The 23,165-nt window shown below is 35.5% G+C and overlaps 3 protein-coding genes across 7 annotated transcripts; 2 read left to right on the forward strand and 1 right to left on the reverse strand.

Annotated features, from left to right (window-relative positions):
- The first annotated feature begins 12,538 nt into the window (after window positions 1-12,538).
- On the forward strand, window positions 12,539-15,301 carry LOC126667393 (elongation factor 1-alpha). Of its 2 annotated transcripts, none has more exons than XM_050360352.2 (3): window positions 12,539-12,644; window positions 12,733-13,221; window positions 14,198-15,301. In XM_050360352.2, the coding sequence occupies exons 2-3, from the start codon at window positions 12,760-12,762 to the stop codon at window positions 15,077-15,079; spliced, it is 1,344 nt and encodes a 447-aa protein (XP_050216309.1). In that variant the 5' UTR covers window positions 12,539-12,644; window positions 12,733-12,759; the 3' UTR covers window positions 15,080-15,301. The 2 variants fall into 2 exon arrangements, with proteins under 2 accessions (XP_050216309.1, XP_050216310.1); XM_050360353.2 differs by having other exon boundaries at window positions 12,544-12,644; window positions 12,744-13,221.
- Window positions 15,302-16,891: 1,590 nt separating this feature from the next.
- On the reverse strand, window positions 16,892-19,353 carry LOC126669485 (elongation factor 1-alpha). Of its 4 annotated transcripts, none has more exons than XM_050362964.2 (4): window positions 19,201-19,353; window positions 19,051-19,080; window positions 18,453-18,931; window positions 16,892-17,963 (listed from the first exon to the last, which is right to left on the reverse strand). In XM_050362964.2, the coding sequence occupies exons 3-4, from the start codon at window positions 18,912-18,914 to the stop codon at window positions 17,076-17,078; spliced, it is 1,350 nt and encodes a 449-aa protein (XP_050218921.1). In that variant the 5' UTR covers window positions 18,915-18,931; window positions 19,051-19,080; window positions 19,201-19,353; the 3' UTR covers window positions 16,892-17,075. The 4 variants fall into 4 exon arrangements, with proteins under 4 accessions (XP_050218921.1, XP_050218923.1, XP_050218924.1 ...); XM_050362966.2 differs by having other exon boundaries at window positions 18,453-18,942; XM_050362967.2 differs by having other exon boundaries at window positions 18,453-18,942; window positions 19,192-19,346.
- Window positions 19,354-21,690: 2,337 nt separating this feature from the next.
- On the forward strand, window positions 21,691-22,953 carry LOC126668508 (uncharacterized). The gene is made up of 2 exons (XM_050361700.1): window positions 21,691-21,752; window positions 21,885-22,953. Exons 1-2 carry the CDS (start codon window positions 21,691-21,693, stop codon window positions 22,951-22,953), a joined length of 1,131 nt encoding a protein of 376 aa, XP_050217657.1.
- The last annotated feature ends 212 nt before the right edge of the window (window positions 22,954-23,165 follow it).

Consider the following 23,165-nt stretch of genomic DNA (forward strand, 5'->3'; position numbering starts at 1 on the left):
TTCGACGTCCGATTCGCGTGATTTTTGCGGCAATCTCTTCAGAATCGAGAGCTCTATCGATCTTAAGCTTCGTTTCAAGGTAAATCTTCAAAAATTTTGGTTAAAAATCAATAATACGGGGCTGTTTTGAGGTTTATGGTGTATTTGATGATTTTAGTTTGATTTTGGCATTTTTGAAGAAACGAGAGTGCGGGTTTTGTTGAAAACGATGTTGTATACGTGTGTAGTAGGTCGGGGTGCGGTGGAACGGCCCGGAAACGACGTTTCCGGGGCCGTGCATAGCTCGGCTATGCGCCCGCATAGCCAAGCAAGGCTATGCGAGCGCATAGCCAAGCTATGCGCCCGCATAGCCCAGTCTATGCGCGCGCATAGCCGAGCCGTGCACCGCTCGCACGACGGTTTCCGTAAAGGACTGAAATGGACTTTTAGCCAAGGGGCTAAAATGGACTTTTAGCCGAGGGACCAAAGTGGGCTTTTAGCCAAAAGGAAACGAGATTTTGATATTTTGAATATTAAACCCTAATATTCAATTAAAGGTCCCGATAACTTAAAAAAATGAAATTTAGCTCGATGTTTTACATGTGCTATGTTTATGAAAAACGTTAAGGGAATTAGGTAATTTTCGAATACAAGGAATAGTATTCGATAAGTCGTGGATACGACTAAGAATTTCTGATTACTAAGAATGAAACCAATACTTATATTATGAAAGTATTATACTTATAAACATATGAATTACGTCTAACTATTAAACGTTAATTAATATGTATCAGACGTACAATCAGGCAGTGAGGGCACTAGAGGTGTACTAGTACGGGCATATTACCACATCGATCTTGTTGTAGAGTGGATAGCGGTCACTGTGAGTTGCACTTTACTTTCGTGTATTATAATTAATGTTATTTTATATAGATATATATATACTGTTTACACGCATCGCAATATATATATAATTGATTGAAATGTTATATGTTTATTTAATTTCTATATATTAGAACTAGTATGCGATCCGAAGAAACTAGCTACCTATTGGGTGTCAATAGGCTGTGTGATCACCAGTATCGAGTCAGTCTAGTATATTTGCATTTGAGAAATGACTTGACACAGCTGGGAGCTGTTGATGATTATAAAATTTACGTGGCTGGGCCACCAGCGAGTTAGACTCGCGATTGATATATATACGATTGGGTTTTTGATACAAGTGAGTACTCGGCTACGGTGTAGTCTGGAGTCCCCGTATCTAGTGGCTGGGCCACCAGCGAGTTAGACTCGCGATTGATATTTATGATTGGGTTGAATGATAATGATTATTCGAGAAATGTGACGCATGCTAGGATATTAGTTTCGTACGGATCAAATACATGTTTATATGTTTTATATTATTGTTTCTTGAAATGCGATGCTATGTTTTTATGATAATACCGTTAGTAAATGCACACTCACTCAGTATTTCCCCAAATACTGACCCCTCACCTTTGATGTCTTTCAGGTGCTTAGTTTGTGGACCTAGCTAGAGACCAATTTTGAAGTCCAGAAGTCAGCTGCATATGTTAGTTTCTGACTTCTGTGAATGCTGCAGTCAGTGTTTTAAAAACCGGACCGGACCGGCCGGTCGGACCGGTTGAACCGCGAACCGGCCAGTGGTCCGGTCTGAAACTGCCAAAAACCGGATCTTTTGGTTGGACCGGTTGAACCGGTAAAAAACCGGATGTTGAACCGGATCGGACCGGATTGAACCGGTAAAAAACCGGTGAATTAGAAATTTTTTTAAATTTATCAAACCGGTTGAACCGGTCATTAAACTGGTTCAACCGGTTGAACCGGAAACCGGTGGCCTCACCGGTTCGGCCACCGGTTCGGATTTTAAAACACTGGCTGCAGTAGTGGTCCTTTGTCGATGTATAGTAGCCTAGACAGCAGTTCATTTTGATTGTATATATTAATTGCTGTCATTGTTTTATATGCATTTTGATAGGCTACGTGTTTGGTATATGATCCACGGCCCCAGATGCCGGTGTGATGTTTTGAGACACTAACTGATGTATATAGTACCGCGAGGCCAGTTCGTATAGGGTACGGTAACTAGAGCCCGCGAGGTTAACAGAACAGTTAGTGTAAATGTTTATATATGTTTTATATTTGCTTCTGTTGTGTTATGCTGTTTGTTTATATTATTTGCGAAAAATTATTTTTGATTTTAGGCTTGCTACGGGTTCCGGAGCTACCACTCCCGTTCCCTAGCGCCGGTTGCGGCTCAATATTTTGGGTCGTGACAATGTTGGTATCAGAGCAGTTGGTCCAATTACCACTGCAAGTTTATTTCAATGTTTGTTTGAGAGCAGTTTGGTCCAGTTACCACTGCTAGATTTGTCTGATTGTCTGTTTGACTGAAAATATTTTGTCAGTAAGTATACCTAGGAACTACTGCAGCAATGAGTCGGACCCTAGTTGTCTGCATTTGATTGATATGTGTATTGTTAATAAGCTTTATAACGCGCGCGAACCAGGATTATTAAGTTAGTAAGTGAATAGTATCTGTTTATACGGACGATTAAGGCAACTAAGTATTTGTTACTTACGCTAAGAGATAGAAAGTGGTTATATGTTTGCAAATACGAACGATTGAGGTAATTAAGTGATTATTACTGGCGCTGAGGTTATTAAATGGTTATCTGCTTGCGAATTACGTGCGGCTGGATTAAATGCTAGATGTTTACAGCATTCTATAAATTGATGATTGGAATTTGCGTGTGAAATGGGCTCAGATGGTCGCTTACGTTTGAAATTGTTTCTTTTCAGCATGTCTGGGCAAAACGGAGCTCAGTCGCATGCTGTGGAAGAACGGGAGGAAGCGCCTCCTATATTTCAAAACGGGTTTCATAATGAAGTGGGCGAACCATCTGGGGTCCATCAGAATGGATTCCATGCAAATAATGGAGCATCGCCAGAAATATATCAAAATGGCTATATGTCTGTGTCGGAGATAGGTAGTTCTTCTAGAAGCAGAGTTAGAGTGCATTCACCGGAAATAGAGTACAGCGAAGAAGAGGAAGAGGAACCAGAGGAAGATCCGGAAGAGGATCCTGAAGAAGATCCTGAGGAAGACCCTGAGGAGGATCCAGAAGAAGAATTAGAAGAAGAAGAGTTAGATTAATTAGATGTTGAAGAGTACAGATGTGACTATTTCTGGTCTGGTGTGCGGAGATACCGCAATTTGAGGGAAGATGCAGACGTAGCCAACGGTCAGGCGCAGATAGCCCTAAATCAGGTTAGGAGGCAGATGCGTTCTTTTTCTAGAGGGATGTTAACTGTAGGAGCGTACTCTACTGATTTTCTGTGGATGGCTGAAGGAGTCCCTAATCTGAACGAAGACAATAGGACCATTTATCGTAGGTATGTCAGGGGTTTAGGACCTCAGTTTGATGAGCTGTATGAGTACGTGGACGAACATTTTAGTACGCTTACTACAATGGCCCGTAGGATTGAAACAGAGCATGAGTGGGCGGGTGATCCGGTACGACCCTATTACTTTAGACGTGAGTATCACCCAGATTACGTCAGTACGTCCTCCAGAATCACAACAAACCCCTATTTCGTACAAAGAGGTGGAAGAAACTCTGGTAGAACAGTTAGGGGCCGACATACAGGCGTAGTTATTAGGGAACCTAACGTTCCGCATCAGGCACCTCCAGGTATTAGTAATTTACGTACTTTAAGTAATTGTGCTTATGTGTTTGCATTATTGTGTTTATATAATTGCTGCATTGCATAATAGAATATCGGTAATAGGTTATGCCTATAGGATAAAGCCTTGGAAAGCGAGAACCTATAGGAAGCGTTGTAGTTAGACACGCGCCTAATAAAAGAACAGATAAACATAACTCACAAAAATAATAATATATTATATACTACATAATACATTTGTAGTGAACGTAATTCCTATATTACGTTCTAGAAGCTGTAAAGGGAAACATGGATTATTACAAAGAGAAATCGATGTGGAACATCGACACCTGTATTTGTATCTGACGTGGTACAGAGTATTGCAGAAGTGGATATGGTGATTACAGCAGTAGAAAATTTTGAATTTAATTGAGTTGTCGGAGATAATATAGAGAGAAGAATTGTGACAGAAGAACAGTTTGTAAATGACAGAAAAATGACAGCAATACAAAAATTTGACAGCAGTACAAAAATTTGAAATAAACCCAATAAGTATAAAGAAAGCTGTTAATAGTCGCAGAGCGTATAATCTAGAGTAAGACTTACGATTTTATGAAGATTTTAAAAGTTTTTATGATTTTTCAATACAATTGTGCTCAGGCATCGCATGTGATATTGCATAATCACGATAGGAATGCATAAGAAACTGATTTTCAAAATGTAGATCATGCATCATGTCTTTATAATGACAAAGAAAATGCAATTTCGAGCAACTCCTTGGTGATGAGAGGTGTCATCACTCTGAGCAACAATTGTACTAATGATTTTAAATGATTTATGAAAAGTAGTTTAGAAAGAGCTGCGCAGCCAAAAGAAGTTTTAAAATCGTTTTGTTCAGTAAGTAAACTCGGATGTAAAGCCCTGCGACAAATAGTAAAAGATTCTTAATAACTAAAAAAATGTAAAAGAAACTCCAATAACAGAATAAAGCCGTATTAATAATTATTTGCAACGAAGCTAGTGAAGCTAAAGAAGAATGGGAATAAGGAATTATCGCCGGAAAGCATACGCGGATAAGCTGCGATGCACTGGCAATATTTAAGGATATAGTATTTATCCTTATGCAAAAGTAAAGGGTGAAACGACAGGGAGTCGTACTAGACGAAAGAAACGTAACAAGAACATGAGGACGATATATGATTATTCTTAAGTGGAAATAGATGAAGTGGCAATCCGAAGTCATAATTGGAGGAGAGAGATTAACAGTAAGAAGAAAGGGAAGAAATATGAAACGACGAAGCAGACGATTTTGCAAAACGTGAAGGTTTAAGGTTTGATAGATTAAGAGAGATGATGATGCTATATGACTGATATTAAGTAAAGTTACTAATATCAGCATGAAGAATTATAAGTTGCGTTAACAAAAAGGGAGAAAGGTTAAGTGTAAAATTCTAACATAAGGAAAAGACACACGTATAGGCGTACGTATCAGTAAATGTAAGAATGGTGAAAGATATGAAAGAAAGTATAATGAGGAAACTCATATACCCTCAAAATTTTACAAGATGATTAGAGATATGAAAAGTTTTAGAGATATGCGAGAAGGATTATCGAAAGAGAGCAGCAATACCAGAGCTGTTATAGGTAGAAGAAAGGCGTAATGAATACAGTAAGCAAAGAATAAAGTGATACTTCATTGTTATTGGATAGATAGGAGTGAACTGTATCTAAGGAGCCACGATGACATACGAACGAGAGGTGGTGTTAGTATAAAGAAATTAAGTTATTAAGGATCAATTGAGTATGTTAAGGATGAAAGTTAAAGATGAAGTTAGTTAAAGATTAAAGATAAGGAAGAAATTCAATGAAGGTTAATTAATGAGAAAGATTCTCAAAACAGCTAAGCGTTAAAGAAACATATAAGATTCTTATGAGGAATTATGATATAAAGGAAAGACAGTTTTGACTGATAAGTCAATAGAAGATTCGAGACGAACCTCAAAGGAGCAACTAAAGAGAAGAGAACAGAATAAGAATATGAGTTGTACTAAAAGGCAACTGTACAAGTCATACGACCAAAAGTAACATGAAATGAAACATTTAAGACAATGGTAAGGGATGAAGAATCATGACCGACAGAACGACGTGAAGTTCATAATAGATTAGAAGAGCAAAGGAAAGAGAAATGGAAGATAGTGATAAATGTATCAAGTTTAGCTACGTTAAGAGAAAGTGAAAGTACTTAAAATAATGCAAGTTGAGAAAGATTAATTAATGCGAAATGAGGTGTCAGATAATGATAGAAAGGAGTAAGAAATGACAAGAACCAGTAAGAAAGGACGATGATTATTACAGACGATAATAAAGATCATAACTGCAGGTTGTGATTGCGAGACAAGATATTCATAGTAATATGAACAAAGTAAGTATGTCAGTAAGGATGAAAATGGCGCGTCGTGACCATTTACGTAAAAAGAAGACTAGTAGCAACATATAGCTACTAAGAATGGAATGAGGAAATGAGAAAACATTAGATTATGATTAGTGCCAACTAGGTAGCAATGATGCAAGGACTACAATATCAAGAATACGTCCAAGGATCATACTGTTTTGGAAAAGATAATAGATAAGACGAAGATACCAGTAAGAGAATTTTCAACGATGTGATAGCAAACAGCTATACAAGACAGGATGCTATAAGAAGAAAGCTGAAAATTAAAGTACAAGAAAAGATACAACTAATATGTGTTAATGGACGCTAAGGAGGCAATAAGGATAAGTTAAGATCCCAACAAGACTTATGAAAATTCGAGGACGAATTTTTATAAGGGGGGAAGAATGTAATACCCCAAAATATCTAATTATCTAATTGGACCACGTGTTCGGTTTAGATTCGCCAGAGTGGCGAAATCGGAAAGATTTTGATAAAATTCAGATAAATAAATTTCAAGTAAGTTGGTTTCAAGAAATAAATTATGAGAAAATTTAAGGTTATATTTCGATTCTAAAATTAGAATTGAAATTAGAAGGAAAAATGTTAAGAAAAGTCCAAAATAAAGTACAGGGACCAAAGTGGTAATTTAGCCACCTTGTGTCGAAAATAGAAATATTGGATTTTGACGGAAAAGTGCTAATATCGAGCTTTGTATTATTTATCGGATATAAATAATACGTATAAGTCGTAATAAAAGAGTTTAACGATTTAGCTATAGACTAAATCGTAGGGCGGAAAAGTTTGAAAGATAAATTGTAACAAGGAAAGAAAGAAAGGACCAAAACAGACTTTTAGCCATTCAATATAAGAGGAAACCATTTGAATGAAGGAAGCTGAGAGAAGGGTCGAGAGAAACAGTAAGAAATCCACCGATCGATCGTTTCGCCGCCATTTCTCCGTTCGACGTCCGATTCGCGTGATTTTCGCGGCAATCTCTTCAGAATCGAGAGCTCTATCGATCTTAAGCTTCGTTTCAAGGTAAATCTTCGAAAATTTTGGTTAAAAATCAATAATACGGGGCTGTTTTGAGGTTTATGGTGTATTTGATGATTTTAGTTTGATTTTGGCATTTTTGAAGAAACGAGAGTGCGGGTTTTGTTGAAAACGATGTTGTATACGTGTGTAGTAGGTCGGGGTGCGACGGAACGGCCCGGAAACGACGTTTCCGGGGCCGTGCATAGCGGCAGCTATGCGCCCGCATAGCTGAGGCTATGCGCCCGCATAGCCAGGCTATGCGCCCGCATAGCAAGGCTATGCGCCCGCATAGCAAGGCTATGCGCCCGCATAGCCCAGTCTATGCGCGCGCATAGCCAAGCCGTGCACCGCTCGCACGACGGTTTCCGTAAAGGACTGAAATGGACTTTTAGCCAAGGGGCTAAAATGGACTTTTAGCCGAGGGACCAAAGTGGGCTTTTAGCCAAAAGGAAACGAGATTTTGATATTTTGAATATTAAACCCTAATATTCAATTAAAGGTCCCGATAACTTAAAAAAATGAAATTTAGCTCGATGTTTTACATGCGCTATGCTTATGAAAAACGTTAAGGGAATTAGGTAATTTTCGAATACAAGGAATAGTATTCGATAAGTCGTGGATACGACTAAGAATTTCTGATTACTAAGAATGAAACCAATACTTATATTATGAAAGTATTATACTTATAAACATATGAATTACGTCTAACTATTAAACGTTAATTAATATGTATCAGACGTACAATCAGGCAGTGAGGGCACTAGAGGTGTACTAGTACGGGCATATTACCACATCGATCTTGTTGTAGAGTGGATAGCGGTCACTGTGAGTTGCACTTTACTTTTGTGTATTATAATTAATGTTATTTTATATAGATATATATATACTGTTTACACGCATCGCAATATATATAATTGATTGAAATGTTATATGTTTATTTAATTTCTATATATTAGAACTAGTATGCGATCCGAAGAAACTAGCTACCCATTGGGTGTCAATAGGCTGTGTGATCACCAGTATCGAGTCAGTCTAGTATATTTGCATTTGAGAAATGACTTGACACAGCTGGGAGCTGTTGATGATTATAAAATTTACGTGGCTGGGCCACCAGCGAGTTAGACTCGCGATTGATATATATACGATTGGGTTTTTGATACGAGTGAGTACTCGGCTACGGTGTAGTCTGGTGTCCCCGTATCTAGTGGCTGGGCCACCAGCGAGTTAGACTCGCGATTGATATTTATGATTGGGTTGAATGATAATGATTATTCGAGAAATGTGACGCATGCTAGGATATTAGTTTCGTACGGATCAAATACATGTTTATATGTTTTATATTATTGTTTCTTGAAATGCGATGCTATGTTTTTATGATAATACCGTTAGTAAATGCACACTCACTCAGTATTTCCCCAAATACTGACCCCTCACCTTTGATTTCTTTCAGGTGCTTAGTTTGTGGACCTAGCTAGAGACCAATTTTGAAGTCCAAAAGTCAGCTGCATATGTTAGTTTCTGACTTCTGTGAATGCTGCAGTAGTGGTCCTTTGTCGATAGTATAGTAGCCTAGACAGCAGTTCATTTTGATTGTATATATTAACTGCTGTCATTGTTTTATATGCATTTTGATAGGCTACGTGTTTGGTATATGATCCACGGCCCCAGATGCCGGTGTGATGTTTTGAGACACTAACTGATGTATATAGTACCGCGAGGCCAGTTCGTACAGGGTACGGTAACTAGAGCCCGAGAGGTTAACAGAATAATTAGTGTAAATGTTTATATATGTTTTATATTTGCTTCTGTTGTGTTACGCTGTTTGTTTATATTATTTGCGAAAAATTATTTGTGATTTTAGGCTTGCTACGGGTTCTGGAGCTACCACTCCCGTTCCCTAGCGCCGGTTGCGGCTCAATATTTTGGGTCGTGACACCCGAGCTCCTGGTCCAGGTGCTTCTTGCCTCGCCGTCTAAAACGATTTCAAAACATTTGACTCACATCATAATCCTAATCTAGGATTGATACTAGACTCGAGACACGACACGCTAAACTTTTCGACTATCGTGCTTTTCACGTGTTTAATCCCGATAAACGGTTTTTTTAACTCGATTAATCTCGCTAGGTCAAATAACTCAAATTAATCGATAACTGATCTATTCCGATAACACTACGCAAAAACGGGGCGAGATTCAAACATAAAACGATCGGCGAAACGCTGTGCGAGCGCACGTCTCACTGTGTGTTCGCACAGTGGATTGTGCGACGCATAACCGAAGGTTTTCACCCTGGCTCTATTTTCGACTTGCTTTCGCTAAATTTCTCGCATACCCAATACTTAATTAACGTTCAGGAACGTTTATAACACAAAATCCAAACTCAAAACGCTACGAATAGATCCTAAATCGATAAAACGATACAACCGCTCGAAACCCTAACTTTAACTCGATATATCATCAAATCCATCCATTCAAACGATAAAACGTCATGCTTACCATGATTCGCCACTGAAATACGATCGATTCGAGCTATAGAACGTCGAAAAAGGTAATGAACACTCAAACCATGATTCTAAGAAACCAGACCAACTAATATGAACCCAAAGCACATCGAAAAGTTCATCATAACAAGCCAATGCAAGCACAAAGATTGGATTGAAGATTAATTACCTTGATGTTGTTTTGAGTTAATCTGAAATGGAAAAATAAAAAGATAGCTTGAGCAAACAATTATAAACAGATATGAAATCATAAAGTAATTATAATAGCAGAGTTTCTAACAAGGGCCTTGCTTGAATTACCTGAAGAGATGAGTGAAACAGAATTCCTAGAAAAACCCTTTGATTGCTTTAGAAAGGAACAAATGAAAATGATGATTAGTTGGTTATACATAAAATAGACTATAGGCTAATATTTGTTTAATTCTTTTACAATACAAGAAAAAAGAATGCCTTAATACGGTATTTAATCCAAAAATACCATTTTATTCCACCATATTTGTAAATTTTTTGGCCAAATAACTAGAAAATGCCAAACTTTTAATGAAAGTTTTATAAAAGTCCAAACTTTTCAATTTTATCCAATTTGTTCAGAAACACATGATTTTATCTCAATTATGTCAAACTGCACAATTTTGCTTATGTGGCCCTGATGTGTGGCGATGCCACGTAGGCGCCACATGAGCAAAATCACGGAGTTGGACATTATTGAAACGAAATCATTCGTTTCAGGAAAAATTGGAAAAAATTGAAAGGTTTGCACTTTTGTGAAATCTTCTTCAAAGATTTGGCATTTTTTGGTCATTTAGCCTTTTTTTTAACTTTTCATTTTTTTTATTTAACCCTTTAATTTTTACCTTTTTAAACGATCTCACTTCTTTTTATCTAGACCGACAAAACATATTATTCAAACCAGTGTTTAAAAACCGGACCGGGTGATCGAATTGATTAAACCAGGAAAAAGTCAGTGGTGTGGTCTAAAACTGTAAAAGTCAAAATTTACTGTTGACTCGGATCAGATCAGATCGAACTGAATCAAACCAAAAAAAATCCAAAAATTGTATTAATGAACCGGGTTAGACCGAATCAAATCAAATAAAAAACCGGAAATTGAACTAGTGAACGTAATTTTTTGAAATTTATTAAACCAGTCATTGAATCGGTTGAACCAAAAACGGGTGGCCTCACCGGTTTGGTCACCTGTTCGGTTCTAAACACTGATTCAAACGCTTTGAAACGCGTGAATGATAATTAACATGCATAATTATCTGTTAAATTATACTATTTTATTTTACTTAATACCCGAACTATTTGTTTTTCCATTTCATATTTAAATTTTTAACTTTTTTTATTCTTTTAACCTCATGAAAATGCAATTATTTAATCTTCAAAAATATTATGTCTAACATGGACGTTTCGAAACATGTAAAATAAATTTGTGTGTCCTAACAGCATCATAAAAAAGCCATGCACTCCTTATGCAATCCTAACTCTAGCCACAAAACGTCGATCACTGACAACCCTACCCTTCGCCTTAGCCACCAAATGCGGATCAACTGCAACCCTACCTATCGTCCTCAGCTCCAACCTGAATATTTCCATCATTCACGTCATGCCTCAATTGTTTATTTCGAGAATTATCCGGATCATTGGTTTTATTCAGACCTTCAACATGCTTTCGAGAGGTTTGGAGTACAAAGGAAGGTGATTATCACAAGAAGGAAGGACAAGAATAATAGGTGATTTGGATATAACAACCAGCCAATTGTTGAAGCTGTTAAACGAATGAATACAATCACAATTGGCTATCACAAGATTAGGGCATATGTTTCAAAATACCCTAAACCCTTTTATCCTATGAAATTTGATGATTTATCGAGACCACATAATTATGCCTCAAATTTTTAAAACGAAACACACCACTCAAAATAGAAAAACAAATACACATATGTCACAAAAACTCTTGCTCGCAACCTCGGTGGCTTAACACAAACCTCGGTAATCTAAGTAATCCGAAAGAAATTAACACGTACAAATTACGTAGGGTAATTGAACCACTATTTTGAACTTTCCTATAAAGCTCTGAAACGCAAACAAGATAACTTTTAGCAATATCTTAAAGAATCACAAGTTCAATTTTAAAGGAGTTTGGCCTTGAATACTTCACGAAAGTTTTACTATTTCAAACAAATTTATAATTTTTTTCTATTTTTTAATAACACACCCTCTATTTCTAGATATAAGTTGTTTTAAAACATCTAACATATTGCTAAATGTATCACGTTTGAATAGTTAATCCTTTTTTCTCCTAAAGTAACCTCATTCACTTTAAAAAAATAACTCTTCTCCTTTGCCTTTATCACAACTCACGAGAATAAGTAAAAAAAACAACAAATTAATTGATCTCCTTCATCTTTACTTTTCACCGGCTCAATATCTTTTGCTGGGTACAAAGTATTGAGCCATATGTATTTCTACAGAAAAGGCTTTTTCTGTTTCTCTATTTGACAACCAAAAGGTAAAACTAATTTTCATTAAAGACTAAGAATCCAACCAGAGGGACAATTTTGCTTCTGCGCCGGCGCCAGCCCAGGACGCTGACCCATTTGCCCTTAAAAAAATATAAAAAGGTTAAAAAAAAGAATTATATCGAAAAATTCGGATACGCTCGTTTCGAATTGTTGATATTCATTTTCCAACGGATCACAATAGTTATTCGTCATTCTAATCAATGCATTCGATTAACATTCAGAGAATATATTTTTTTAGTTAAAGGGTAAAATGATAATTTTGGGGCGGCGAATAATAAAACCCTAAAAAAATATGAAAATAAAAAGGAAAAGCAATTATAGAAGGTCAAAACAGTCATTACATCCAAAACATGAAATGCAAAACGAGCAGCCTGCAGAGAAAACCCTAGCCCAATCACCACTATAAATACTCCCAACACGTTACTAGGTTTATCACACCCTTTGCTCAGCAGGCTGCTTAGGGTTTTCATCGCTCTCTTATCAGGTAACATTTCTTCACTTCAATCTTCATAGTTTAATCAAATTTCAATCTTTAAATCACATTAGATTCATTTCCTAACTACACTTCGCAGATTTATTTCAGATCTATTGTCAAAACCATGGGTAAAGAAAAGATTCACATCAGCATCGTGGTCATCGGCCATGTCGATTCCGGCAAGTCGACCACCACCGGACATCTGATCTACAAGCTTGGAGGTATCGACAAGCGTGTGATCGAAAGATTCGAGAAGGAAGCAGCTGAAATGAACAAGAGGTCGTTCAAATACGCATGGGTGCTCGACAAGCTTAAAGCCGAGCGTGAGCGTGGTATTACCATCGATATCGCCTTGTGGAAATTCGAGACCACCAAATACTACTGCACTGTCATTGATGCTCCTGGACATCGTGACTTTATTAAGAACATGATTACAGGTACCTCGCAGGCTGACTGTGCTGTTTTGATCATTGATTCGACCACTGGTGGGTTCGAAGCTGGTATTTCTAAGGATGGGCAGACTCGTGAGCATGCTCTTCTTGCTTTTACCCTTGGTGTCAAGCAAATGATCTGCTGCTGCAACAAGGTAATATTCTATCTGCGGTTAGTCTGGAGACAACATTGATACTTTTTTCCGCTATATAGTTAGTTAAACTTGTTATATTTTGTACATAAACTGCGAATGATATTATATGGTACATAGATAATTATGGTTAGTAATCAATTAAAACATCATATAATAAATTTATTTGTCATTATACATATCACATATATAACATAAAATTTACTCTGCTCATGTGTTGTCTCAGTTTTTAGAAATTGCTGTGTTGGTGTTGCAATGTTGTATCGTATCCTGTCTGGGCCTCATAGCATTGTTTTCGCTTGTTGTGCTGTTTTGTTGAAGAGTGTCAATCTTGTATTGTACCCTTTGGAACTATTCGCTCATATTGTGATGCAGTATTGATGACCTGTCCTAATTTGTATCTGATAACTGGTTTATTTATTTAAATTTAATTCTTAATAAAGGTCACCCTCATTGCTCATTTTTTTTTCATATTGAAAAAGTAATAAGAATGAGGGGTGTTAAGCTTTTTATCATCCTGGCGTCGAGCTATTTTTCCGCTGAATGCTAAGTGGTACATGTGTATGGCATTCATGGACAATGTCTGGTAAGCAATGTTGGTTGTTTACTTTATTTGGAATGGTTACTCTCCTCATCTTTGAGAGATGGTCTGCTGGTCCAAAAGTTCCTTTCAATGGAACTAATGCCGTGTGTATCTGATTTTAAATAATTTTGTTAATTGTGTTTCTTCATTCTTATTGAGCCCAGGGACATAGTTGATGTTGTAAAATTAATTTCATTTGCCAATCTAAATGCATGATCTTAGACTTCCTGATTCTCGCACTTGTTGATATGTCTGTTCTCTCTTTTAAATTTATTCACATTAAATATTTTGGTTCAAATGAGAGCCACTCATTTAGCTTGTTATTTATGTGCTATTTTAAAAAAAATTCATTCGACTGCTAGCCTAATTTGTGCCGTTTTTCTGCTTTGCCTACAGATGGATGCTACTACTCCTAAGTACTCTAAGGGTAGGTATGAGGAAATTGTCAAGGAGGTTTCCTCATACCTCAAGAAGGTTGGATACAACCCCGACAAAATTCCATTTGTCCCCATTTCTGGATTTGAAGGTGACAATATGATTGAGAGGTCAACTAACCTTGATTGGTACAAGGGTCCAACCCTACTTGATGCTCTTGACATGATCAATGAGCCAAAGAGGCCCTCAGACAAGCCTCTCCGTCTCCCACTTCAGGATGTTTACAAGATTGGTGGTATTGGAACTGTGCCTGTGGGTCGTGTTGAGACTGGTGTCATCAAGCCTGGTGTGGTTGTCACTTTTGGTCCCACTGGATTGACAACTGAAGTCAAGTCAGTTGAGATGCATCACGAGTCTCTACTTGAGGCCCTCCCCGGTGACAATGTCGGTTTCAATGTTAAGAATGTGGCCGTCAAGGATCTTAAGAGAGGTTTCGTTGCATCAAACTCCAAGGATGACCCTGCCAAGGAGGCTGCCAACTTCACATCTCAGGTCATTATCATGAACCACCCTGGTCAGATCGGAAACGGATATGCTCCAGTTTTGGATTGCCACACCTCCCACATTGCTGTCAAGTTCTCTGAGATTTTGACCAAGATCGATCGCCGTTCGGGTAAGGAGATTGAGAAGGAGCCTAAGTTTTTGAAGAATGGAGATGCTGGTATGGTTAAGATGATTCCCACCAAGCCCATGGTTGTGGAGACCTTCGCTGAGTACCCACCATTGGGTCGTTTTGCTGTTAGGGATATGCGACAGACTGTTGCAGTTGGTGTTATCAAGAGTGTTGAGAAGAAGGATCCAAGTGGTGCCAAGGTCACCAAGTCTGCAGCCAAGAAGAAGTGAGACCTTTGTCTATCTTTTATAATGTTCAGTTATTAGCTTTACTTGTTTATGTATACATTCTCTAGTTGCTGCCCATGTCTGGTTTTGTGGGTTTTTGTTGGTATGTTTTTTTAAAACATGCTTTAAGACGGTTTTTGATTAGGTTCTCGTATATTTGAGGTTTACTTTGTTTTCCTGTCCGTCTCGTTTCTTATAGATCTATCATTCAACTCCTTTTCACAATATTCTGTTTTCAGTTTACTGGTCTCTTTACTGCTTTAAAATTAGGGACCTTAAGGCCTTGCTGCTAAAGAAAAATTACGGGGTCATTGGTATTGTCATGGATTTCGGTTATCTGATATATGACCCGGTTATTTTAAGCTTATTGGTTATTTTCACTATATTTCATTTTCTATTATTATATTTAATTAATGAAATCTTTTTCAGTTTTTGACTTGTAAACTTCATTTTTTGTTTTATTTTAATTCACAATATAATTTTTCTTTATTGTCATGAATGTCTTTTTTACTACCTCGTGATTTATTGTTCCTCCTGAGAAGATGATGAGCCCCATCCTTTTCACATTCACCGTCGATTTTCTCTCCTCTTTCGTTCAGTTTTGGGAAAAACTGATCTACAAAAATAAAATGAAACTGTAATTGCACAAAATTCAACAAAATTCATTATTCATGTAAGAAAGAAAAAGTTGGAAATGATAATTTCGATTGAATAACAAAATTAAGAGAACGATGGACATTTGAGGAAAACTAGAAGAAAATTACAGAATAAGAAAAAACTATTTAGATTTGTATAAAATAATTAGATTTTAACATAATAAAAATAAATTTTAAAGTGAAAGCATAAAGGCTTAAAAACTAAGAGTATTCATTTAACTTTTTGAGTGTGAAATATGTTTTGCAAATAATTTTAAAAAGGATTAATTTGAAATTAATATATGAAATTTATCCTAATTTACAATTATAACATGAACTTTAAAATCTGGCAATAAAAACACCAACTTTCATTTTTTGGTAAATTGGTACACAGAACTAGAAAAACACTAACATATACATTGTAATATACAACCACTTGTTGTATAATTGGTTGGTGTACTAATTTGCCAAAGAAAAAAAATGAAAGTTGGTGTGGTAATTGTCAAATTGCAAAGTTCGTATTGTAATTGCAAATTAAGATAAAGTTTATGTATTAATTTGCAATTAACCCTTCAAAAATAATATTTTTTATATAAATTTTGAAAAATTAGATGCGTCTCAATCTGAAAAAATATATTAACTTTCATTCCCACCATAAAATTGAATAATGGTGTCTTTAAACAACTTTTTTTATAGAAAAAACGTTAATTTTAAGCAGTTACGAATGTAAAAATTTAAATACTATATAAAATTATTATCAATTGTATATTATTTGCATATCTCCTTACATAATTAAATATTCTATTATAATAAAAATTTATTGTAACTTCATAATAAAAGACCAATTATCCTTGATAAAAAAAAACAATAATTAAATCAAAAATAAAAAAGAACGATAACTAATAAAATAAATGTTCAAAAAATAAAATTGCTATAGTTAAGACAATCTTATTTTTATTGTTGAAAGGTCTTGATGTATTTTTTTATTATTCATTTATTCTTAATTTATTTTTATCTTTTTTACTTTAATGGATTAAAATTCATTGACTAAACATAAATCAAATTTAATTTCTTAGCAAATAAAACTATTATAATACCTACACAATTTCATCTTTTTCCTTGAAGAACTTAAACATTTATATTGACCTAAGTCCATATTCATCAAAAACATAAGGCAGAGTTGTCAAAAAGAATTGATCTCCTGCATAATAATGGTGTATAACATAATACCTACAACGGTGGCCACCGCCGGTCGAGCACCCAATTATGGGTACTGCAACTAGACAGTGGATATAGAGAACTCACAACAGAAGTTGTGCTCAAACATCTTGAAAAACTAAGATAAATTTTCCAAAGAAAACTATTCATTTGCCTCCCTTCTTAGCAGCAGACTTGGTCACCTTAGCTCCACTTGGATCCTTCTTCTCAACACTCTTAATAACACCAACAGCAACAGTCTGCCGCATGTCCCTAACAGCAAAACGACCCAATGGAGGGTACTCCGCGAAAGACTCCACAACCATAGGCTTGGTGGCAATCATCTTAACGAACCCGGCATCACCATTCTTCAAAAACTTGGGCTCTTTCTCAAGCTCCTTACCAGAACGACGATCAATCTTGGTCAAAATCTCAGCAAACTTGACTGCAATATGGGAGGTGTGGCAATCCAAAACTGGAGCATATCCGTTTCCGATCTGCCCAGGGTGGTTCATGATAATGACTTGGGATGTGAAGTTGGCAGCTTCCCTGGCAGGATCATCCTTGGAGTTTGATGCAACAAATCCTCTCTTAAGATCCTTGACAGCCACATTCTTAACATTGAAACCGACATTGTCACCGGGGAGAGCTTCTTGAAGAGATTCATGATGCATCTCGACTGACTTGACTTCAGTTGTCAATCCAGTGGGACCAAAAGTAACAACCATACCAGGCTTGAGGATACCAGTCTCCACACGACCCACTGGCACAGTTCCAATACCACCAATCTTGTAAACGTCTTGAAGTGGGAGTCGAAGAGGTTTGTCTGTGGGCCTCTTTGGTTCATTGATCATGTCGAGAGCATCAAGTAGAGTTGGGCCCTTGTACCAATCAAGGTTGGTTGATCTCTCAATCATGTTGTCACCTTCAAAACCAGAAATGGGAACAAATGGGATCTTATCGGGGTTGTATCCAACCTTCTTGAGGTATGAAGAAACTTCCTTCACAATTTCATCATACCTACCCTTAGAGTACTTGGGAGTAGTAGCATCCATCTGAAGAAGAAAAGGCAGAAAAAAGCACACATATTAGGCCAACAATCCGACGAACATATAATAATAATAATAATTTCTTAGTGGAAATTACAATGTCAGATGGAGTAATTCAAAATATTTGGCACATAAATAACGAGCATAAAGATTAGCTCCTCCAGTTGTGCAATATAATATTAAATGGGAATAAATTTATAGAAAAAGAACAGTCGTATCGCCGAATGCGAGAAGGAGGAAGCCTGGCAACACGCAATAAGATTGGCAAAGAAACTCGTTTTACAATGTCAGTTCTGTCCTTATGCGCAATACGAATGCAGAAACACATTTTACAGTATAATTGAAAATCAGATCTAAATGACATAAAGAAACTGAATTTATGTACAATATGATACCATTCGCAGTGTATGTACAGAAAATAACATATTTAACCAGCTGTATCGCGATAAATATGTATCAATGTTGTCTTTCAACCAACCGCAGATAGATTATTACCTTGTTGCAGCAGCAGATCATTTGTTTGACACCAAGGGTGAAAGCGAGAAGAGCATGCTCACGAGTCTGACCATCCTTAGAAATACCCGCTTCAAACCCACCAGTAGTCGAATCAATGATCAAAACCGCACAGTCCGCCTGCGAGGTTCCAGTAATCATGTTCTTGATAAAATCACGATGTCCAGGAGCATCAATGACAGTGCAGTAGTACTTAGTGGTCTCGAATTTCCACAAGGCGATATCAATTGTGATACCACGCTCGCGCTCAGCTTTAAGCTTGTCGAGCACCCAGGCGTATTTGAATGATCTTTTGTTCATTTCAGCTGCTTCCTTTTCGAACCTTTCGATCACACGCTTGTCGATACCTCCAAGCTTGTAGATCAGATGTCCGGTGGTGGTCGACTTGCCAGAATCGACATGTCCGATGACCACTATGTTGATGTGAACCTTTTCTTTACCCATGGTTTTCTAAATAATATCTGAAACAAATCTATATAATTCAGTTAACAATTGAAAATAAATCCAATTCGAAGACAGAAACTTAATTAAGTAATAATCTTAAAATGCAAGCATAAACATTGGATTGAAGAGTACTTACCTAAGAACCTTGCTGCTGCTTTGAGTTAATCTGAAATGCAAAACAAAAAGATTTCTCAAGCACATAGTTATAAACAGATATAAAATCATAAATTAATTATAAATAACAATTCAATTGAAGAATTTCTAACAAGGGCCTTACTTGAATTACCTGAAGATACGAGTGAAACAGAAACCCTAGAGAAACCCTTTCTGAAAGAAATAAATGAAAAGGATGATTAGTTGGTTATACATAAAATAGTTTGCTTCAAAATAATTTTAGTAAAAAAAAAAAAAGCTTGCAACTTGGTGCTTCTCCAAAATGTAGTAGTTGATATTTTTTGAAGAAATTAGATTTGGATATAGGATCACTCTAAGTGCGCACAAAAAATTAAAAAAGTCATTTTTAAATAAACCGTATAATTTCAAGGGATTATTTTAAACCTAATTACTTAAAAACCTCTCATCTTATAACTTTTTTGTGTTTATATCCTGACTTAGGTTTTTTTTTTTTGACAATCAAATAATCTTTCATTAATAATAAAGAGCAGTTACAGGTGAATAGAAAGGGTATAACCGTTTCTAATGATCTGACATGGAACAAGATATAAACCTTGATTCGCAGATCGCCTTATAAAATAAAATTAAAATTACATAACTGATCTAACACAATAAGATCAAATCCTTTTCTGTCTAACAGAAGACTCACAAATTCTTCATAAAAAAACAACAGATCTTTCATATAGAAAGAACAACAAAACTTTCAAAAAAAAAGACAATCGCGATAAATAGTTATAAAAAAAACTAATATAACCTATTATGATTTCATCTTCAATCTTGAAAGGTCTTGATCCATCTCTGATTTTTTATTTGTATATAAATTGAAATTGATGCGCCTCGTTGATAGATTTACCAATTAAAATGAAAAAGATGAAAAGGAGTCGGTCATTTATTTTAGGCTTAATTACTTAAAAACCACCGACCTTGAACTTTTTTTTCGTTTATACCCTGACCTAGGAAAAAATTCATTTATACCCTAACGTATGTGTTTATGTTTCACATCTACCCCGAAGCACTAAATTAACCTTTTTTCATTTAAATTTTTTTTTAAAATAGTCCTTCATTTAGAAAAAAATTCATTTTTAATTAAACTCTAATTAGCTTAGGTTAAAAATGAAGAACTATTTTAATTTTTTTTTAAATAAAAAGAGATTAATTTAGTGTTTCGGGGTAGAGGTGAAACATAAATACATACGTCAGGGTATAAATGAATTTTTTCCTATGTCAGGGTATAAACAAAAAAAAATTCAAGGTGAGTGGTTTTTAAATAATTAAGCCTTTATTTTATTCTAAAGCAATAAAAAAGAAATGGCTACTGCCAACGGCAAAAATAAACCATTGACGGCAGCCGAAGTAAAAAATAAAAGGAGAAACGCTTGACGGCTAGGGTTTTCTATTTGAGAGAGAGGGGAAAGGATTGTATTCTATTTTGACTTAGGTTAAAATTCAATTGTACCCTATTTTGAATTTTCATATTTCACCTCTATCGAATGTACTAAATTGATCTCTTTTCATTTGTAAAAAAAGCTAAATAATAAATATTTAATTTATATTAATAATCAATAATTTTTTTAAATTAAAACCGTAAAAAAATTAAAAACTTATAAAAAACAAAATTTATTTACATAAAAAAAAAATCGGGTCCCTCTTCGAAGGAGGAGCACGCCTTTCATGGAACGAAATAGCAAATTTTTTTTTTGCGTTTAAAGGTCTTAATTACTTAAAAAACTCACGTCATAACTTTTTTACGTTTATATCTTAACGTAGGAAAAATTTCAATTGTACCCTATTTTGGGTTTTCATGTTTCAGCTTTACCCGAACAAGAGTACAATTGGCGATTTAAATAGTTTAAGGATAATAACAAAACTAAATAGAAAGGTTACATCATTTATTATTTTATTTGAAAAAATACAAACAAGTTATTCAACTTTAAAAATATTCAAATAAATTCTAATAATTGATTGTTTTTAGCTATTTAATAAAAAAATTCAAAAAAATATTTCCGACGTACCACTGTACTCCTCCAATTTTACGAACCCACTACTGAATTTATTTTTAACTTTTTTTCTCGATTTTCATGCTCCTCCTTTGAGGAGGAAACCAAATATTTTTAAGTATAAATAGATTTTGTTTTATGTAAACATTTTTTTATTTGATTTAAAAAAATTATTGATAATTAATATAAATTAAATAATTATTATTAGTTGAAATTTTTAAAGAAAAAGCTGTTTTTATATAATTAATAACATTAACGTCTAATTAAAATATAAGCTAAATATGAAGGGCTATTTTAACCCTTTTTCACATGCATGAAAAGAGATCAATTTAGTACTTCGGATAGAGGTGACACGTGAAAATCCAAAATAGGGTACAATTAAACTTTTTTCTAAATCAGAATATAAATGCAAAAAAACTACAAGATATAGTTTTTATAAGGAATTAGGCCTAAATAAAAGTAGATGAATTTAAATTGGAATAAAAAAAATAGTAAGTTGCGAATAATTTTAATGTTAAAAAGATCAAATTATAAAATAAAGAATCAATTCAACCCTTAAATTTGTATCTTAGAGTGAAATAAGTTGGCAAGTCGGAAATGGTTCTATGATCAACTGTTTGAAGGATCCATGGCTCCCGACTAATTATCCATTCATGGTTAATCCCAGGTCAGATGTATTGTTTAATATTTCTCAAGTAAGTCAGCTTATACTACCCAATCCGCCCCATTGAAATTTTCCCTTACTCTCCCACTTATTTCAAGACTCTGATGTTCAAGTTATTATGTCTCTTCCTTTAAGTATTGACCCATCTCTGAATGATAAATTAATATGGTCCTTTACTAAAAATGTTCGTTATTCGGTCAAATCAAGGTACCATATAGCCTCTCAACTATTGTTATCTACTAGTGTGAATGGTCATAGTTCTACCACTAATCTCTCATCTACTGCTGAAAATTTCTTGTCACGTGTTTGGGGTCTTAAAGTCCCGCCGAAAATTCGTATCTTTATGTGGAAATTATTGTTAAACAAAATTCCAGTGGGTATGAATCTTCAAGTGCGATGTCCTTCAATCCCTTCGACTTGTCGTATCTGTGGTCTATTTGAAGAATCAGTTGAACATCTTTTTTATTCATGTTTTTTGGCAAAAAGTATATGGTTCCATTCTGAGTTAATGTTGCGTTCAGATTGCTTTGGTCAAATCCCATTTAATGTCTGGTGGGTAAAAGTTTTTGACGGCCTTACCACTCCTTTTCAACGTAATTTGATGGCAGTAATTTGTTGGAGAATATGGATTGCAAGAAATGATAAGTGTTTTAACAATTCCGAATGGACAGTCTCAGAAGTGAATTCCAGAGCATTGGCACAATTACATGAATTTTCATCTGCTCATGTGTTGAATAATCAATCTTCGGCTATAGTTAACAGATCAACTCGGCAGGTTCAGCGGTGGAGGCCTCCACCGCCGGGAATGATCAAAATAAATTTTGATGCGGCCTTAAGTATTAGTAACCGTATTGCAGCTGTTGGTTTGGTTTGTTCAAATTCTTCAGGGTACATCACTTATTCTTGCTCTCATCGTTTTCCAGGAATTGTATCTCCTGAAATTGCGGAGGCACTGGGGATGCGGCATGTCATTATGATTGCTTCTCAACTTGGTCTAAAGAATATTATTATTGAAGGTGATTGCTTAAATGTGATCTCTGCATCTCAAGGCAAGAAGGATATTCCGTCAACAATAGATGTCATAATCTTTGATACCGTTCGCTTATCATCGTCGTTTATATCTTGCGACTTTGCATATGTTAAGCGAATGTCTAATTGGATGGCCCATGAAGTGGCTAAAAAGTCCTTAAAGCCTCCTTTTTAGGAGTAATTATTGTAATCTTTATTATCTCGTTGTGACAAACAATCATTATGTACTTCTATTTTCCGATATTAATACAACTGCTACTTTGCCAAAAAAAAAAAAAAATAGAAAGGTTACACCATTTATTATTTTTATTTAAAAAAATACAAACAAGTTATTCAACTTTAAAAATATTCACATAAGTTCTAATAATTGATTGTTTTTAGATATTT

Source organism: Mercurialis annua, linkage group LG2, assembly GCF_937616625.2.
Source record: "Mercurialis annua linkage group LG2, ddMerAnnu1.2, whole genome shotgun sequence".
NCBI lineage: Eukaryota > Viridiplantae > Streptophyta > Magnoliopsida > Malpighiales > Euphorbiaceae > Mercurialis > Mercurialis annua.